Below are 20,784 nucleotides of genomic sequence, written 5' to 3' on the forward strand. Positions count from 1 at the left end.
TCCATCCATCCATCCATCCATCCATCCATCCATCCATCCATCCATCCATCCATCCATCCATCCATCCATCCATCCATCCATCCATCCATCCATCCATCCATCCATCCATCCATCCATCCATCCATCCATCCATCCATCCATCCATCCATCCATCCATCCATCCATCCATCCATCCATCCATCCATCCATCCATCCATCCATCCATCCATCCATCCATCCATCCATCCATCCATCCATCCATCCATCCATCCATCCATCCATCCATCCATCCATCCATCCATCCATCCATCCATCCATCCATCCATCCATCCATCCATCCATCCATCCATCCATCCATCCATCCATCCATCCATCCATCCATCCATCCATCCATCCATCCATCCATCCATCCATCCATCCATCCATCCATCCATCCATCCATCCATCCATCCATCCATCCATCCATCCATCCATCCATCCATCCATCCATCCATCCATCCATAATCCATTCATCCATCCAAAATGTTTTATTGGCATCTGAGAAAAATGTCTACGTGCAATGTTTCCTCCTGTTTAATTTTCAATGTTCTCAACAGAGATTGAACGAAACTGAAAGAAATTATTATTGTGTTATGGAGCACTCTGCTGTTTTCATGTAATGAGAATATATCATAAGATATGAACATGTTATTGACAGTGTTATTCTACGACGCAATACTTCACTCGCCTTTATGTTGGGAAAGTAAACCTGAATATCATTTGTGAATGATTTGCTCAATTGATGCAAACGTTTGCTAAATTCCGTTAGACAGAAGAAATTGAGGATGATCAAATGGTACATTAAAACATCTATGTAACCAATGTCCTGGATTACTAAGGAAGAAATGTTGACGTTAGGTCGAGTAGGTTTTTAACTAAACGTTTTCAATATGGATTCTAAGCTGTTAAAATTCTTCACCTTTGTGACATATTTATGGTTTGGAGAAGCCAAAAACTTCAAGATAGACCCTCCGTGTCAAATGGACCTCTATCGTAATAGTGTTCGAAACGTAAGTATATTACGATACTACCTTACGGCTGAGTTAGGTCGCCACGATCATCGTTATAAAACATAGATCTTTTAGAAATCGCACCCACATTTTTCATGATATATATTTGAAGCAAGGACAGTCCATGTAGCAATCGGTCTTCTGCATTTTTCCAAGTTTAATAAGCTTATTTTATTGACAGAAGATTCATGTTTTAATTGAAAACGTCAGAAGAGAAACGTCAGCTAGACCTTTAGAAATATTTTAAAATTGAGCTACCTCAAAGTTAAAGTAGGCACATATGATTATTCCTGTTCAGTAACGTTATATGATCACGCAAGCGAGCATTATCATCTTCTGCCTGTGGGTTCTTCATACTAACAGCAATGTGTGTCCAATGTGGTTACATTGAAGCAGATTAGTGTTGATATACTTACAGTAATTGTTATTCCCACGACCTCGTTACTTCATAATATTTCAAACAAGCAATCGTCCTACTAATATCCCATAACTAATTTCTATTTACACCTACCTTCTTCTACATAATATGCAAATGCAATAGGAAATACCGCATGCTATAAATATACTGTTTACCAATTTCACTACAGTTAGTTCTCTTGAGCTAAGTTTATAGAATATATAACGACATGCTCATTTTTATTGTGATTGCAGCCATTTTAAGGAAGTAACAACTATACACATCTGGTTACTCCTTGGCAGTAACGTTTTAACTTATTAGGTTAATTCAAGTAAAAATTCTAATCTATGTTTTTGTATTTGCTTGTGGGTTCTTCATAACAGCAATTTGTGGTCAATGTATTGTACATCACTTGCCAATGGGATATTAAGTTTATGAAAAACCAAATCGATTGTAATACGTTTTAACCACGAGACACTAAAAGTACAAGATGGCTCTTCGATACACCTCAAACCTGTCGTCATTTACTCGATACTAGTGTTTAATTTACCAGAGCATAATTTTGAGTAATATATAAAATAGCCAGTCGAAAATTTTGAAACATATTCTAATTTTGTGGTTACTTTCACAGATATTGACTTTCGGACAACGATCAGAAGTTCACATTAACGACACCATTACTGCGAGATGTGCAGAGGGTCTTAAAAGGAGAGGTAATTGTTCTATGGACGGTAAGTGTGATCACGGTCTTCAATTAAGACGAAACAATTTTCCGCATTAACTTATATGGAGAGAATACCTTACTATCATTACAATGCAGTTACACGTGTTTAGAGCTGGTGTGAAAGCAGATAATGTATGCTATTATCTTCTAAGAATTTCCTTACTCAATTATCTAAATGAAGGATCTAATCTATAGTCCAGGTGTGTAAAATGTTGTAATTATCTTCCTTCAGATTCCGACTCTGAATCGTTTGTGGTGACTAACGTACATAATAACTGTGTGATCACTTGTAAGTCCACCAATAAGGACGATCAACAATGCAAAATAAAAGTCGTTTTGAAAGTGGTGGAAGAGAGTCTGGATCAAACCTCTTTACGTAATGACATTATTTCGAGTGATTATACGACAATGGCACCTCAGGAGACATCAATCGTCACGGATAATCTTACCTTAACTGAATGGCTGTATACCTCACTCATCACTAAGTATAAGATGAATACAATTCGAAGCTCAACCGATCGTATCTCTGACACTGTTTCATCTATCTTTACTACGCAAGAAGATCCCCGGAGTCTACAAAGTTCAATTATCTTAACGACGTCTTCAACGGATAATGATGTCACAAAACTGTCGACAGAAGATGCAAGCTCTATGAAGCGTTACACTACTTCAGAATCCTCCACATCTCTACCAACAACGACCGCTCTGGTAACCACAACATTGAAGGGATCTGATGAATCAAAAGTTTCCAGCACATCGAGGGGTTATGTTAAAACTTTAGGAACCTCTCCTGAACATTTGAGTGCCTCTACACAAGTAAAGAATGATGGACATTCCAAAACCACAACCAAGTTACAGAGTGAGACCACTTTAAATAATGGCTATAATTCATCTCAAGTTACGTCGACGAACATTATGAATACCCGGCCGACTACATATGCTCACCTCGTTCTCATCATCATCATACAGACACTACTTCTAATAATAATGTGTTTCATTGTACTTTTGTTACTACGAAAAGTGTTTAAGAAAAAGTCAATGCGAGGGTCACTTGAAAAAGGGAGTTGGCTGAACCCAATTTATGAATCAATAAGCTTATTTCGCAGATTTGAGAGAAGCAGTCAGGAAACAAACAATGAAGAAACAGCTGGAAGACGATTTCGTCTACGTAGTTTGTCTGATAACTTTGACAGCAGAATGAATGTTGATTCCACTCATTTGACTTCTTTCTTCGATGTTGATGAAGCACACGGCCCTTGTGACAATTCCAATGTAGGGCAATCAAATTTGTATCATTTAGTTCAGAGCAACTGTCACTTTAGCAAAGTCAAAGAGAGAAGTAGCAGTAGCCAAAGCCTAGCTGCATGCCTTCAATCCAATCACATGAAAGAGCCACTAAAATCACGTTTTGATTTTAACCAAAGGGACACGGAATCACTCGAATTGCATGTCTACGACGATTTACGTTAGGAGCAAATGTATATATGCTCGACGTAGGAAGGAACGACCTTCGTTACTAGTTTAGAACCTTTGGTCGTAAAATCAGTGTCCACAGCCTAGTTGGTTTGGGTATCAACATGTAAACGGCGGTGCAAACTTAACATTTTCCACTGTTCAGAATTTCTCCATTGATTACCTTTTCATCACCTTTATCAATGTAATACAAGGATGACGGTAAATAAGTGTGAGTGGCACTGGTGGAATTAGTACCAAATAAAGAGGAAGCTGAGAATAGGAAGAACGGATTACGTAAGCTCGTAGAACTGGTAGTTGTTAACCGGTCCCAAGTCATTTTAATATGGTTACATTAAAATAATTATATACAATGTCAGCCTGAAATGGTAAAGTGGTGAATTTTGAATTTTATGTACATGTTCGTGTGTCTGACGTTCTTCAGAGGCTGAATGACAAGTAACAGTAACAGAAGGGACAAATACAAGCACAGACAGGTTAATGAGCAGGGTGAACACAACAGGGAAATATGTAAGGGGATTAGTAGACAAGGGATGCAGAGAGGAAATACCCAACAGGGGAAGAGGAGAGGTAGGAGATAAATGGTAGAATTTTGAATTTTGTAAGAAATGTACATAATATGGTTAATGTTCCCAATTGTTACCACAATCAAAACTTCACTACTTTAAGTAAATAGCTATCTTAATTACTATATATAGAGTATTAATATTAACAACAATGACATATAATGTCTTATCCTGGCTTAAATTGATTCCAATTATAAGATGGAAATTCCATTTTCGTCATTGCTACTTTTGAGCTGCAATTTGCTCATTAAAACAAGCAGTTTAATGTTCTGTTAAATTTCTGCACCAGTAAGAGAAAAATTACGAATAATTATCGCTATGGAATTATTTTCTCAAGAATCTTCATTTCTCTTCACTCTGTGGATCATAATAACGGGAAAGGCATTTTGAAACTGGTCAGTTGCACAATACAATTTAAGTGATATGCTAAAAGATATTTAAGGTTGTCATGAATGCAAACCGCTTCCCTGATATCTTACCACCAGTCTTCAGATCCTTTCCATGTGCCCTACAGTTAAGAAAACACGCCAATACAATGGAATCTATACCTTTTGTACACAAATGTAGCTAAAATGATGCTAAAGATATATGACCAATTTTCATAAAGGAAGGGGAAAAACCCTACCCTTAGTCAGCAGGCAACGGGTAGTTAAAGCCTTGTATTAATTTCAGAGCCCACGAGTCCACGAGTCATCTTCTGTACAAAGTCCAAAGTGTAGTCGAGTTGGTATATTTATGCTTTAGTGAATTTTACCAATCAATAACAACTGAGAGAGGGGGCTAGGTGTGGATAGTCTACTATAAACTATACATAGCAGCAACGAATATTCAAGATGGAAATCGTGAAGGAAGGTGCAGAGAATCAGCCGATTCACACAGAGATCGCAGTAACTACTGTAAATCTTAAAGTTTTGTTCCACAGTATATACTGGATCGTGCTGACAAATCTGATAAATCGGTAGCACGTGCTATTGGGTTTATAATAAGAACTGAGGATATGTGTACTCCCAATTCACCCCAACAACTGGATTTGTTAGAATAACACATATCCTCAGTTCTTACTGTATTCCTAATAGCACATGCTACCGATTTATAGCACGATCCAGTTCTTACTGCGGTACAAAACTTTAAGAATTTCAAGAGGAACTGTGTTCTCTTGTGTGTATCGGGTGAGAGAATTGCCTAATATGCTCAGTGGAGTATATTATGTACCATATTGCATAAATATCTCAAATGGTTTTAGATAACACACACCTTATTTTAAGGAGAAGGATGACTCATACTGTAGGAGGTAATATAAACCAAAGTGAAGGCTATTCACAAGAAGAAACTGAGCCTTCACTCACAAAGCAGTTATCGAAATAAACCTTTATTAAGCCTGCTTTCTTAAGAAGAGATCTGGGTATTTCTGATTGATAAATCAACACACTTTCATAAGAAACAGGTTCTATTTAAGGTAATGTTATTATATAAACAAATAACTACGTACTATGTTGTTGATAATACCCGATAGTATAGGTGCTTCGGTGAAGTGGATCAAGAGGGTGGCATTTAAAGCAATGTAATCTAGCATCTAGGAGGCCGGGCGTCGGCTCGACCCCTGGCCGGCTGAAGTAAGCCGGATTATTTTGGATACAGGAGAACTTGCTTTCCCTCTGAATTGGTCTTCCAAATTTAAAACGGTAGGTTTGATAGTCAGACTGCGAGTTGTTGTTAATAAGCCAGTTGGTTTCTTTCACACGAGAAATGTTGCCTATTGGCGGCATACATTAACTGCTTTCCAGCTAATCATTATGATCAATCCATTTATTTTATGTTGTCCAATTGACAAATCAAATTTTCAAAGGTCAAAGTGAGATATTTCTTACAGAAATGTCAATGTGATTCGAAACTCTAGAGCTATTATACTCCAGCTTGGATTAATAATTAAGAAATAGTATTGTTCGTCGTGAATGTAATAGAAACTGTTGGCAAGTTAATATTATAAAGGATTAAGGTATGCCTCGGTCAATGATTAACACAAACAGTTTCAATGTACAGCACAAGTTTATCCTTAAAGTGAAATTTGATATTACAGATTATTTAAAGGATGGCTCAAGATATGACATGTTGTAGACCGTTAAGAAACGCTGTAATGATGTCACGTGTTTTTTTCTTCTTTACCACTTACGAGTTCATGGATATTGCCCTTTAAGTACTTAAGGCTCATATATTGGTTAGTTTAAAACACAGAACATTAAGTCAGTTCCTCTGATAAATCATTACTTTCAATGGAGAAACAGAAGAATTTTATGACCTTAAATGACTTGGCAACTTGTCGAGATGATACTTGATTATGACTAGCATTTAAGGGTGCTCTGTCACTCATGTGAATTAAAAAGAAAAATGTAAATACTGATCGTGTTAAAACAATTCCTATAAAGTACAGATTTACACTAAACATGTAAGCCTGCAAAGAGGAAACCGATGTCATCTATATTTTATTATTGAAAGAAAGCATTCCAAACGTTGAGCATACTGTTACGCTGAATATGGTGTTGTTTAAAGTTATGGGCTACCTTTATATTAACATCCACTTTTGTTTTTAGTGGAGGTAACATAGCATCTACGATCAATTATGTCTTGAACCGTTTGATGTTTCCAAAGATGAGCGAGAGAGTGCAGTGTATAGCATTGATCATATTTTCGTCGTCTACCGAAAACATATTTCGAAGTACATTTGGAAATGATTTAGCTATATACAAGTCAATGGCTTTATTTTAAATACAGACCATGAGTTATTGAGCGACATAAATGTTAGATATTGAATATCATTTTTTTATATATACGGTTGTATGGTAATTATCGTTGCTTATAATCTTTTAGGAGCATCCGTTAAACTAGGAAATAATGTTCCTTTTTTAAATATCGGATTTGAGGCAGAATATGAAATAATCAAGCAGCAATGGATGCCAGATGAAATAAAGACAAAGAAATAGACTTTCACTTCAGTTAATTATAATTATAATTAATTAATGCCAAAGCGTATCAATCAACATATCATCAGAGTAACGGCTAAATAAAAGTGAGGGAGTAACTTCATTAATTTGAATATAAGGAAGTTCTCTAATACCCTTGTTTCTGTCATCGAATATATAATCCATTTATTAAACAGTTACATCCCATTGAAGGCATCAAAGTCAATGCCGTCAATATAAAACTAAATTCACTTCAATACATAATCCATTGTTATTATACATGTACTAGGCTACAATGTTTGAAGCAGGATTATCAAGGAATATCGTGTATTAAACAATTCCTTATCGTTGATGGAAATCTACATATTTCAGTCGAAGAAAACGTTGAAGAAAACTACTGTAAAACAAACTTTAATTAAAATGAAATTTAAATTGTTTCTGTTCATAACAGTGATTGGCACGTTTTCGTGGATTAGAGAAGTAGGAAGCTATTGCCGTGATGTCAACGAATTTGCTTATGGCGAACTTGGCACAAATGTTACGTTATTCTGTGTTATTCCTCGTTCTTGTGCCAGGGGGATTTGGTTACATATAAACACCACTTCATGGTTGCAACAAGGAACACTTGAATCATACGCAGTTTCAAACGTCTATCAAGTGGATAACATTGACAATTCCTTACATATTTTTAATATTTCGATAGACCTGACAGGTATGTATGCATGTATTTGCCAGCTTCCCATGGAGCTTCATGATCATGCAAAGGCAGGAGAGACATACGTAGAGCAGTCGTGTATTAACTTCAAGATAGGCATACCATGTCAACTGGCCCTTTATCGAAATGGAGTTGAAACGGTAAGTTTAGGTTAACTATGATTTGGTAGCCTATTAAAGTATTACAATATGTTCACATCGTTTTCCTAGTTCGTTTTCCATATACGCTACGAAACCGTTAAAGCATATTCATTTAGTATTTAGCTGAAGTAGCACCTGTTAGAACTACAATTATGTTGCTTTGTTTGTTAAACAAGTGTGAACGTGTACTGGATATGAAAGCTGTCAATAATTCCATTTCATTCACATGCCTGCCTAGGATTTATGACATCCACTCAACTTACAGCTCTGTAGTTAAGGGTATTTGTAATATTGAATGCACTTCAAAGTATTAATGCTTTATAATGGTTTATTTCAATTCGATAATTCATATGACCAACTAAGTTTGCTAATTCTGACAATTTTGGAAATTTGGAATCCCTTTTTTTGGGGGGCCATAACTTGAATACAGATATTCAGATCTGGACGTCGTCACGCAGTGGAGGTTGATTTAGATGACAATATCACCGCGATGTGTTCAGACGGTCTAACAATGAGAAGTAATTGTTCCCAAAGTGGTATGTCTCATAGAAATGTTTCATATATGTAGATATTTTTTTAGTAATATCTAAGTCTGTTTATTATATTTGTTTCTTTTATTCATTAAAAATGAAAAAAAAAACACCGACCAGACTCCTCACCCCACACACCAAATGGTATCCCACACTCATAATGAGACCTATATAACAATCAGACAAACGTTCCTAGTAGACAATAATCAATGTTGATGCTGTTATTATAGTGATCCACCTGTCCACTCTTGATAAGGATCTGAACTACATGAAAAGAATTCCAAGCTATGTTATTATTGTTTCATTTCAGCTGTCCAGTCTTTTCAAGTGAAAAACTCAAATAACAATTGTTGGGTTAATTGCAAGATCCCCGGTGAAAGCACTCAAGAATGCAGAGTTAAATTAGTTCTGAAGGTTTCGACGATAAAAGTAAACCCCGTCACTTTATACGATGACCTAATTGGCTCTAGTATCTCCTCGACCGTCTCTTTGAACAGCTCACCGCCAATGGCTTCCTACACGACAACGATTACCTTTCCCGGTATACCGAATGCCTTAACATCTAATAGGGATACTCCAAAGACATATACAGCGAGGACAGGTGACCGAATTTTACCGAGTTCTACGCCAGCCATGGTAACCCTAAAAACTTCGCAGACTATTAGTTCATCCGCCACTCTGGAGGAATCTCCTAGACGGCTCGATCCATCAACGTCATTGAAAACGGATGCAAGCACTATTATCACAGATCCACCACATTTTATTTCGACCGAATCGCTCCCCAGCCGTCCGAATTTAACATCTTCCCTTACATCAACAACCTTTACTGATGCCAAAACAATTGTTAGTGGAGATAATGATCATATTGATTATAACCAAATCATCATCATTGCAACACTTTTTATACTTCTATTTCTGTTCTTTTGTACCACTCTTACCCTTCAAAACCTGTCTATTCGAAAGTCGTCAGAGCACCAATCTTGGTTGAATTATATCAATGAAACAGATCATTTAGCCGACAGATGCGAAATGAAAAATATGAGGAGCTTTAACGTAGTGTCAGCTCAGGAGACCCTCTTACAACCTACTTTCTCTGACGATTTTGATACCAGAATGAATGTTGACCGAAAAGCTCTGAAATCGTTCTTTGAAAATACCGACAAAGATGATGACAATATCAGTCCCCCACAATCGTATACAAGTCCTCGGTGTGAAAATGATCGAGCGTTCACTGACCACGTGCCAAGCGAAAGTACATACCCATTAAGTTTCAACATAATCGATGAAACCACCGAGATATAGATCACGTAATAGGATTGCTTTAAGTAACCATTTGAAAGGATATTACTTTTTTACCAAAGTTATTTTAACTTGAAATTGCAAAATAAATCAAATTCGTGGAGGAAGACGTCACTTCAAAATCATTTGAGATAAATGGTTTTGTGTAAGACGGTCAAGAAAGTTTCGTAATTGAAGGGAATAACTTTCGGTATAGCATCAAACCTTTCTTGAAATCTGACCATTGCGTTGTCGGGATTTTCCTCCTAGCATATTATGTTAAACAAACATTGATTAACCTAATATTTGACGTTTTAGAAGAAGTTCCGTAAAAAATTATAGGTGATGCACTACCGTATATTTTACAGCAACTTTACTGATTAATTTTGTAATACATGTAAGATGTCATAAAGCATGCTATGAAATTATTTTGCATATATAAGGAAGTATTTTCTCGGTGGACCGATAATTCTCACGGAACTTCATGCAATGGCTAATGTTGATCTTTAGATTGATAATAATGTCTAAATGTATAGTTCTCGTAAATACGTATTTTGTTATATATTTTGTAGCTAAATGTGTATATTATCATATAAAGGTGTTATTATGAAGCATATAAGGCTCAATAAATACGTAAATTCTAAAGGTCAGTGTACATGCAGACATGGACGGAATTAACTTTTACTTAAGAATTCATATTATTATTATTATTATTATTGTTATGTTATCAATGGATTTCGTATAGAACTAATATATCTTTTTAAATTAGTGATAACCCCTATATGATGATCAATAGAGATGGTTAAGTTTACACAATGTGTACTGTTGAAGCAAGAATGTATATAGTTAAAACAAAAAATATGCAAAACAAAACAAAACAAGAATATATTAGCAACAATTTGGCCATTGCATGGCTTAGACTAATTAGTTATTGGTGTATGCTTTCACTTGTAGTTTGTTTGTATTCACTTCATAATCATTTGTATTTGATAATGCTAGTAAACTTGTTGCCTTATTGAATAAAGTTGACATGTTTGTATATTCGCAATTGAATTTGTAGTTTTTAATGTACATAATTGGTACGTGTCAACTAAAGTTCTCCCGAAATACGACAAGGCGGATTTTCAAATACACACTCGTTTGTTTTCCATACACTTTGACAAATCAGAACATATAAAAAAAATCAATTAAAGTATCGTCATCTGTGTTCTGTTAAAGAGTGTATGCTGTTTTTCTTAGTGTTACGTTGTCTACCACCGAATATCCCGCTTCGAATTAAATTATTCGTGCCTGAAAATGTTGACCAATGAGAAGACAGCATTTACACACTAAAAGGTTGACATGTGCTTACATACATTGTGCTTACATACTAGGAAACTTCCGATTCAAAACTCCGAATGGAAGATATTTTGTAATAATGTATTTTATTCTATTTGTAGTCCTCAGTAAGAAACGTATTTGCACACAGTGCTAACGTGAATGTTCGTCTAGTTTGTGGCAATTGGTGATATTAATCTCCTATGTCAATATAATTGAAGTTTCACCAGTGGCCAAGCTCTTGCCAGAAGTAACGTAAAATCGTACAAGATAGTTGGATATTTGCATACGATAAACAATATTATCAACCGATTTACACAGAGATTACAGTAACTACTGTAAATCTTAAAGTTTTGTACCACAGTTAATACTGGAATTGTGCTGATAAATCGGTAGCATGTGCTATAAGCATTACAGTAAGAACTCAGGATATGTGTAATCCCAACAAATCTCAACAACTTGATTTGTTTGAATTATACATATCCTCAGTTCTTACTGTAATCATATTAGTACATGCTACCGATTTATAGCACGATCCAGTTTTTACTATGGTACGAAACTTTAAAATTTACAATAGTAACTATGTTCTCTGTGTGTATCAGGTGGTATTATACAAGTGTCAAAACAATTCAACAAAACAAACTTTTTTGTAGAACTTGACAACTAGATACAAATAAATTTAATTTGCAACCGCTGTAGAGATTCTATAATTCTTTTCACTGTTGCATACGTGCATATGTCTCATCTCATGATTTCAGACTACATTTGACCCCTAACGATTTCCTGGAATCTTTTCCATCACATGAGTGAGGCACTTGATTTGATCTATTAATAAATCACGTGGCGATACATTCTTTACTCTGATAGACTTGATCTATCAATACATCGTGTTGCGATATAGTCTTTACTTGTGTATACCTACTACAGTTTAGAAAATAAACAGTGTATTGTTAGTTAATAGTTGAAAGAAAAATGATTTATTATTTTGTAGGTTGACTTTCATTTTCTTCACCATCAACTTTCAAAACAAGTTTATCACAATGAGCCAGGCTAATTGTTAAAATGAGCGGTGTCACTTTCATTTCTTTAAACAACGTGATCTCCACATGTCACTCAAGAATCTGACACATGTTAGCAGTTTAAAGGTCACCCAAGTACTTTTCTCGCTGTTCTATTTTAATTGTGTCCAGACATATATAAGGAAGAACAAATTAAACCATTAACGTCGCAGATGAGGGGAGGGGTGGGAGTACAACTTTAATGTAGTTCTTTGGTAACGTTCACTCACTACAGAGCGTATAAACGCTTTCAAGAGAGGAAACGTTCTAAAATTAAGAAAACAACAACTGCCCGAACAACAACAAATTTAAAGTCAGTGGGATAACATGTTTCAAATGGTCCTTCATGCAATATGCTAAAGATATTGACAATTGTTACCTTACAGTTTAGAGCCACAAACGCTTGACTTTGTTTCTATGATCATTTAGTTTCAATTGTTCGATACGGGGTAAACTTGCAAAATATCAGTGCTAAATATAATAAAAGCTGTATGCTTTATTATACCTACTAATAACTTTCAAAATGAAACTATGACTAAAATCGAGTAAAACGGACCTCATATGGGTTTTGCAATGTCGTATGTGTTATATGGCAACTCCAATAAAAAGCGAAAGTGTAAATATAGCAAGCCCTAACTAAAGGTTATGTCAAAGTCCTTTGTTAGCGCAGTTGAAGTAGTGTTAAGTATTCTTTCACTTTATACGTGATCAATTAATATAAATATTGTCACTTAATACACGTTAACCGCTTGCAGTATTGTCTTGTTAGGTTAACTTTGACTCAAAACAATTGCTCCATGAGTATTATAGGAGCTTTTAGGTTCGGATTAGGTCACAACATCCTAGACAGTTTTCCGTTGTGGAGTAACTATAGACTTTGTAGAACCACATCACAACCTTATTATTTTAGTATTTCGTATTGAATCGTTTACTGTCTTTTCCATGTGGAACATTCCCACAAGATGAATCTTGACACGTTGTTACTTATGTTTGTTGTTCCTACAATCAATTTTGGAAATGGAGACCAAAGCTACTGCATTTCTCCGAACGACAACATGGATGTTATATATAGTGAACTTGAAGAAAATGTCACATTATCATGTGATATCGAACGGTCTTGTGCACATGGATTATGGGTACATATAAATACAAGTACTTGGCTGAGTAAAGACACAGATCATCGTGATCAAGGGCACGTTGTTGTGACCAACGATTATAAAAAATATTTAACTGTAAATTTGCTAAATATTTATAATATTTCAAATGACTTATTCGGTATTTATGAATGCCTTTGTCAGACACGGCTGGGACAATACGAAACTGCATCCTGCTTTCATATTAAGGTGAAAGCGACATGCCGTCTAGTCTTTTACAAAAATGGTGTTGAAAATGTAAGTTGAGATTGCTATGTTTCTATGTTTTTATATATTTGTATAGTAAGAAATAATCATTCATCAGTCTAATAACATGAAATGTCTCAATACGTGTTTGCTGATGAATTTCGAAAAAGAAATCCGAAGAAGATTCCATATTTGTTATTCTAAATGCACTCTGATCAGATGGGTTTATGGAGAAAATCTGTCGCAATCGAAAGAAAGAAATGTATTTTCTGTTGCCGTTATGGCGCGAACGATTTACCGTAAAATCACTGCGACCGTCATGCCAGCATGTTCATTACACAAATATAAACAAAATAGTTTACAAATTCGGCCCAATCAAGATTTCAACGCAGTCCTATACTCATATCATCTACTTTTTACAATACCACGGATGAAACGTCTGAAAACACTTGTTTATTTATGACAATTGAAGGAAATGACACAATATTGCAAGCTACATCGGTAAGACCGAGAGAAAGGTACAAGAGCATGGACCTAGCCACCAAAGTTAAAGTCAGCCCAGGCCAAACGTTCATAAACATAATGGAGAGATTGATTGGCGCATGATCTGTTGGACGGGGCTTTCAAATTTTGATTGAAGTTTGTATAATCTACGAACTCTTTAATTATTCTGGCGAAGTTTATTCAGCTTAAATTTGTTTACGACAGAGAACTTGATTAAAATAATAAATATTGATATGAAAATTACATAGCACAGTGTCATTTTCACTGACCTTTTAGTAAAATAAGCAGGAAAGTTCGAAGTTTAAATTTGACAAACACTTAAACTGAAACTTTTCTTTGCTCTGGATATTGCACAATGTACTATTAGAAGGTTAAACTTACCAACATAAGAAAATTATTAATAACTTTTTTTTCAAAAGAAGAGAAAGCTACGTAATATATTTATATTATATAGCGATCCGATAAATGTGATGCTAAATCTCTTAAGCCTAATTGGAACTTTTTTAACTTTGTAATGCCGTGGCGTTCTGAATTGCCTTTGTAATCAACTTTATGGAAATTGTATATAGCTGTTCATCTGTGTAACATTTTGCGTTCCTTATTTTTAAATTTAATATTATTAAACGTCTTTCAAGTATAGAATTGTTTACGAGTTCTTTTACTGTTTCAAATACAACATCCTTTAGCATTAACAAACGAGTTCTTTGTTCATAGATTATCATGGCTGGATCTGTGCCGAGACAAATTGATGTTCACTTGAACGACAATGTAAGTGTGAATTGTCTTGACGGACTAAAGATGAGAACAAACTGCAGCGACGGAGGTATGTGTATGTTAAACCCCTCATGTAACCGAACCACAATATGTCACGCTAAAGGAATGTTGTTCTTCCAATTCAGCCATAACAATCATTCGAGGATGTTTATTAAAGAGATCAGAAAAAAAAAACACTAAATTGTTAATGATTTATTCTCGTCATCTGTTGATGATAAAATAATACTTCATGATGCACCATTGAAGGTTACTAGCATTATACAAAACTGAAATATAGTCAACTTGCCAATATAACGTAGAAGTAATATCAATTTTGTTTCTGTTACAGGTGTAGAAAATGTTTCGATTACCAACTCACATAATAATTGCTTCTTCCGATGTCGACTCAATCCGCACTGTAAAGTGAAGGTAGTCTTGAAAGTTGTGACACATCGAATGTTAACTACAGACATGCAATTTGGTGGCATTTTCCGTACAGGAGAGCTAGTCACCGATGAACCATACATTTCGACGGCTCCAGAAGTGGTACCTGGGACATCTAGCACAAACACTTCTAACCTTCGATCTGCAACAAATACTAGTATTATTGTCAATATAATACTTGCAGTTATAGTTATAATTCTCCTTGTCATAGTTTTTGTTTTATTGGGTTGTTATGTTAAAGGCCGACCGATTGTAATGCCGATCGAGAATACGACTTGGTTTAAGGACAATTACAATGTTACTGTTACCAGACAGTCTTGTAGGGACGAAGAAGAGAGGCAGTCTGTTTGTCTGACATCCATTGTACATATTACTAAAGATCAGGATGAAAATAAGGATAATGATAAAGAGTTGTCGTCAGACAACTTTCATTTGGATGAAACAAATTGTGAATTGGATTACTCTAACACAATATGTGAACATCGAGAAAAGGAAGAAGTCTGTGGCAATATCGAAATGGACTACCAGGTATCAATCGATTCCTCCTTCTTCTCGAGTGATGATACTGATGGCGAAAGTACAGGTTCATACCTATTTCATGAATATGATGTTGTTAATTGAAACCTGATATAAGCTTTCCTTCTTTCAGGACATTAATATTCCACTTTGTTAGATGATTGGAACGTTTAGAGCAATGCTTAGGTATGAGGGAATACAAATTATAGTTATTAACATCGTGTCAGATAATTTTAATATATGTATGTTCATTGGCACCTATGTAATGTATGGAGATCTTAAGATCAGGAAATTTAGCAGTTATACGAAACTTTGTAAACCACTCAACTCTATTTGTTTTCTTCAAATTTTCAAAAAAAAACATTTACACTACCTTAATGAACGACAATTTCAAAAATGTATGAATATGCATCCAACACAAACTTTAATGAATAATTGTTAAGTTATCAGGTTTACGAGAACTCTTACAGGAGAATATCATGAAAAATATGGAAATTATTTGGTGCTTCTTGTCAATATTTCTGTCTATAGTATTATAGATTGTACCACAGTTTGTAAGAAGTATATTAAATGAAAGTAACATAGCTGTTTCAATGTTGATGAACAATTATTTAATCGATTCGATAAGTTTCCTTTACAATTCGACTCCCACATGCATTTCAGATTAGATTAGCTACTAGACGAGTATATCATTCGAAAAGTGCTCTCAGACTGTTATTTGAAATGATTCTACGCAAATCAGCCATTTTCTTATGGAAAATGTGTCTGAAATATCATCGCCAACCTTATCAACATGTCCTTTGTGGAAGTCGTTTGTAAATTTTGGAGTTGCTACAATTGACAGCAAGTCTGTGACGTCTAACTTTTTGTGAAGCATTCTCAACATACCGAAACAATATCAAACAAGGCAATTTTTTGGCCGTTCTCTTTTTACTGGGATGTCCAGAACATAAAACCCTCAATGTTAAATTTTTTCATTCAGAAATTTACCAAGCAAATTCCATTGTATGATATTTGTGTGTTAAAATACAATCATGTGTTTCTGAGTACGGACATGAAAAGTAAAACTGAAAAGCAATTAAACAGCTTTTCGCCTGCTTTCATTGACGTCAGGAGCTTAAACTTAGAGTTTCACTTAGGAATATAAAAAGCGTTTTAATACAGAACAGAAAGCTAGTTTAACAGGTTTCACATTGCTGAATATATGAAGATTCGGTGAAATGCGATACTTAACATATGCCTAGTTGAAAAACCAGTTTGTAAGATAACTTATCGTTACAATACGCACAGTTTTCCGGTTGAAGTTTTCCAACGTCATAGAACAAATGTTTACTAAGTGACTATGGAATAGAACATTACTATAACTGCAATATACTCAAACGACGACGAACAGAGTCAAAATAGCCTCATTGAACGGGGAAATGCAAACATCACTTCGATATATTTACCTTGCTGACGGATTTGGGATCGAGGAGCTAATACAACAGTTAAAAGATATATGAGTGATTCCTTTTCTTTTAAAATGATTACTTTATGACTCGTCGAGTCTATCGTAAATGGTGCTATGTACATAGTAAGCTTTAGGGTAGGATCAAACCGTTCGATTTCTTGATGCATAAGTACGACAAGTCAACCAGTTTTGGAAGCACGGTAGGATAATTCTTGGACTGACCGAAATATTGAGTGAGTATGTCTACTAGACATTCCGCAATGTTCTTACATCCTTTGTAGGCTTCTCATAGAATACCCAATTTCGCTCTATTTGGAGACGGAGACCCCGGTTTGAGAACACTTTAACCTTCCCAACCATATCCTTAATCACTTACCCTACAGGGGATTGAATCTTTAGGTAGCTGTCCTGACCTTGTACGAATCAGAAGAGATAGAGAGAGACTGTGGATGCGACGCCTTCGCGCCATTCAACCCCATGGGCTCAACATTCAGGAAGGACGTGACTAAACTTTCTTTTCCTCCCCCCCCCCCCCCTTCTACAATCTCCCTTTTGATTTTGCCCTCTGTCAACCCTCTTCTCGTAGCCTTCTTCCACCTTTTTTCCCCACACATTTCTGTCTTTGTCCTTCTCTAGTTAACTCCCTATCCTCTTTCCTTAATCCTCTCTTTGTCCCTCTACAGTTTAACTCCTACCTCTCCTCTTTCTCATGTTTCCCTTTTGTGTCACCCCTGATCATTAACCTGTCTGTATTCCGTGCGTGTAATTGTCCCTTCTGTCACTGTTTTATTTTGCATTTTTGTCAGTCTTTAGACGACAACATGAATTGAAGAGTATATAGAATATTGCAATTTGTTCCTTTTTAAAAAAAAAAATAGCCACTTAGATCAAAATCTTTGGAGTAAAAAGATATCTTTCATGGTTACAACAGGATGTTTTAGTCGATTAAAAAGTTATTATATCGAAAAATGGAACATAAATTTAAATAATTTGATTTGAGAGCATTACTAATGATGATATTCAAATGGACAATAATTGCTAACAACGTGCAAATGTGTGATTTTTCCTCATTTACAGCCTACAAACATAACAATCAATCTTAGATGTATCAAATTCCTCTCCAGTCTTTCAAAACCTTTCGAGGGTGACGGAAAATGTCATTGACGACGTTTCTTTTCCGGGAAAGATAATAAGTATATGAGTAAGAGAGATTGGGACCTGGGATATAGATTTCCAAGTAAGAAGATTAAAATAACTGTTGAATAATCAGCGTTGTCCAGTAAAGCAGTAAATGTCAACCAGTAGAGCAAATAAATTTTTCTGGAAGTTGGAAAACAGGTTAAATTTATCATAGGCTTCTAGATAATAACAGTTATATCAATTTACCCGTTCTTGTAAACAGGTGATACCCGACGTGCAATTTTAGCATTTGACGGGATACTTTATTGGCTAACGCAAAGAATTAGAACGTACCTGATATGCTTAGCGATAGAAATATATTTTCATGGTGCTTGAAGAGACTTTGGAGAATATAATTTGATAACAAAGAAGTCGCTTAAGTTTTTAGCATCATCAATTTTTGAACCACAATGATGCACCTATAATAATAGGTAACAGGGAAGTGAAAGGCCTTTTAAATATCATTAATCACTTTGCAAGGTACTCTCAATTTTACTACGACGCCTAGAAAAACTAAAATGCCAAACTAAAAAACTTGGAATTTTGATATCAAATGTAATACTTTCTAGTTACAATTGTAGGAGATTTAATCACGTTAGGCGTAAATTTTTATATATATTAATACGAGTATGATGTAATTAATTGATCTTTGTCATTTGGTAATGTTTTTGTTTTTAAACACAAGGTATTGTAATTCATATCTCGTTCTATAAACGTGTATGTTTATGTTCATGTATACTGATTTGACTATGAAGCACTGCTCGCGAGCTTAGATGTAAAAATGCCATTTAATGATTTAACGGAAATTCTTACATCATTCTTACATCATCCAACCCACCAGGAAGGAGTGTTTTATAAATAATTGTGATTCTGTTTTAGTTTTTAATTACTCCAAATAACAAATATTATATATATTTTGGGAATGTATGGCATTTAGCAAAAGATCACGATTTCTCGTTCTCTCAGCAATTTTACAAAACCAATCTTCCGTGTAAGATTACAATTGGTCAAAGCTAAGGTTTGTTCACCAAGTAAAGGTTAATAAGCGAGTACTGAAGAAGCGATTATCAACGTGTCGTCGCTTGGACACATTTCATAATGAACTAACTACTGCATCAGTTTAGGATATGTTTGAAATTTACTACAATAGTAAAAAGATAAAGTAACTGCAAAATCAGTATGGAATAGCATTGAAACGTTTTTTTATGAAAAAACAATTCACTCGTTAGTCTGAAGCTAGGCCCATCAAATAGTTGTTTGTGACTATTGTAAGACTTGATACAGGGGCTCGAACGAATGTTTTCATCATGTTAAAGTTGTAGCAAATAACATGTAAATTAATGATTTACAGACACTTATTAAAGCCTATACGTCAAAACAGTTGCAATTAATTTCTGAAAATATTTATGCGTTAGTAACAACTTTCAAGTTTGAGTTTGAACGTGGGAATATGGAAAGAGGAAGATCCGATCACACATAGCATTGACGTGCTTTGTTTTTGATAGTCAATTACGGGAATTGTTTAACTAATCTTTAGCTAATGGCGCCATTAAAGAACAATGATTGACATTTTATTTTGCTTTCAATTCTTAGTATGTAAAATTTTGTTCCTTTTTTATTCTCTTTACAATTCCTGTCACTACTCGTCTTAGTGTAGCGTTTAATCACTGAGTCAACATTGAACTTAGTTCCAGACATTTACCAAAGGCAACATTTTAAGCGCTATCATTATAAGCGTAATCGTTACCGCATTTCAAAAAGTGTTTTTTCACCAGAAATTTCTTCAAAATGCTGGCGTTTTATAAACATTCATAAAGTGAACTGTTTACGGGAATGTTTATAATGTAGATAAAGATACGATGAGGAATGGGGAAGCACATGATTTGTATGGAAATGGAATCCCTGTGGTCCTTGTCTTTCTGTAAATGTAAAGTATTTCCTAATATGTACAGTCAAGTAATTCCCAGACACAACAACAGCAACTACCCTTTCTTTAAGGGACCTTAAGGAGGGGTAAGATTAATGTGCCTGCATGGACACGGTAGAAGAGGAATTGTATGAGGACGTTAGTACAAAAAGGGTTGGGTAAAATAAAATGCTATGATAAGCCATTTTTCTTTTTATATATATTCAATTTTGATTTCCCTTTTATAAATGATTTTGCTACAGGTACCTCTAAAATTTGCCATCTTTCGTTACTGAATGTTATAAATTAGAGCGCATAGGCCAATGAAAATGTACATGATATGTTTTTTTATAAAATGAGGTCTTCTAATTCTCGTAAATTATCAAAGGAAACAAGGAAGACTTAGGAAGAGAGCGGTGTGACATTAGTTTCGCCTGGCACGGGCACTGACACGGGCACTGACACGGGAACGGGAACGGGAACGATCTGACTCTAGAACACCTTGAGTG

At 35.2% G+C, this 20,784-nt stretch overlaps 2 protein-coding genes across 5 annotated transcripts in view; both read left to right on the plus strand.

Annotated features, from left to right (window-relative positions):
• The first annotated feature begins 658 nt into the window (after positions 1 to 658).
• LOC139981314 (uncharacterized) lies at positions 659 to 11,427 on the plus strand. Of its 3 annotated transcripts, XM_071993638.1 has the most exons (5): positions 659 to 1,028; positions 2,057 to 2,156; positions 2,382 to 8,000; positions 8,431 to 8,536; positions 8,841 to 11,426. In XM_071993638.1, the coding sequence occupies exons 1-3, from the start codon at positions 909 to 911 to the stop codon at positions 3,617 to 3,619; spliced, it is 1,458 nt and encodes a 485-aa protein (XP_071849739.1). In that variant the 5' UTR covers positions 659 to 908; the 3' UTR covers positions 3,620 to 8,000; positions 8,431 to 8,536; positions 8,841 to 11,426. The 3 variants fall into 3 exon arrangements, with proteins under 3 accessions (XP_071849739.1, XP_071849740.1, XP_071849738.1); XM_071993639.1 differs by lacking the exon at positions 8,431 to 8,536 and having other exon boundaries at positions 8,841 to 11,427; XM_071993637.1 differs by lacking the exons at positions 659 to 1,028; positions 2,057 to 2,156 and having other exon boundaries at positions 7,072 to 8,000.
• A 1,467-nt stretch (positions 11,428 to 12,894) lies between these two features.
• LOC139981121 (uncharacterized) overlaps positions 12,895 to 20,784 on the plus strand; it is a 35,091-nt gene continuing 27,201 nt past the window's right edge. For both annotated transcript variants that reach the window (XR_011797784.1, XR_011797783.1), the window contains exons 1-3: positions 12,895 to 13,574; positions 14,742 to 14,850; positions 15,130 to 17,423. The gene's annotated coding sequence lies outside the window, so the exon portion shown is untranslated. The remainder of the gene's footprint in view (positions 13,575 to 14,741; positions 14,851 to 15,129; positions 17,424 to 20,784) is intronic.

Source organism: Apostichopus japonicus, chromosome 15 (genome assembly GCF_037975245.1).
Source record: "Apostichopus japonicus isolate 1M-3 chromosome 15, ASM3797524v1, whole genome shotgun sequence".
In the NCBI taxonomy this organism is placed as follows: Eukaryota; Metazoa; Echinodermata; class Holothuroidea; order Aspidochirotida; family Stichopodidae; genus Apostichopus; species Apostichopus japonicus.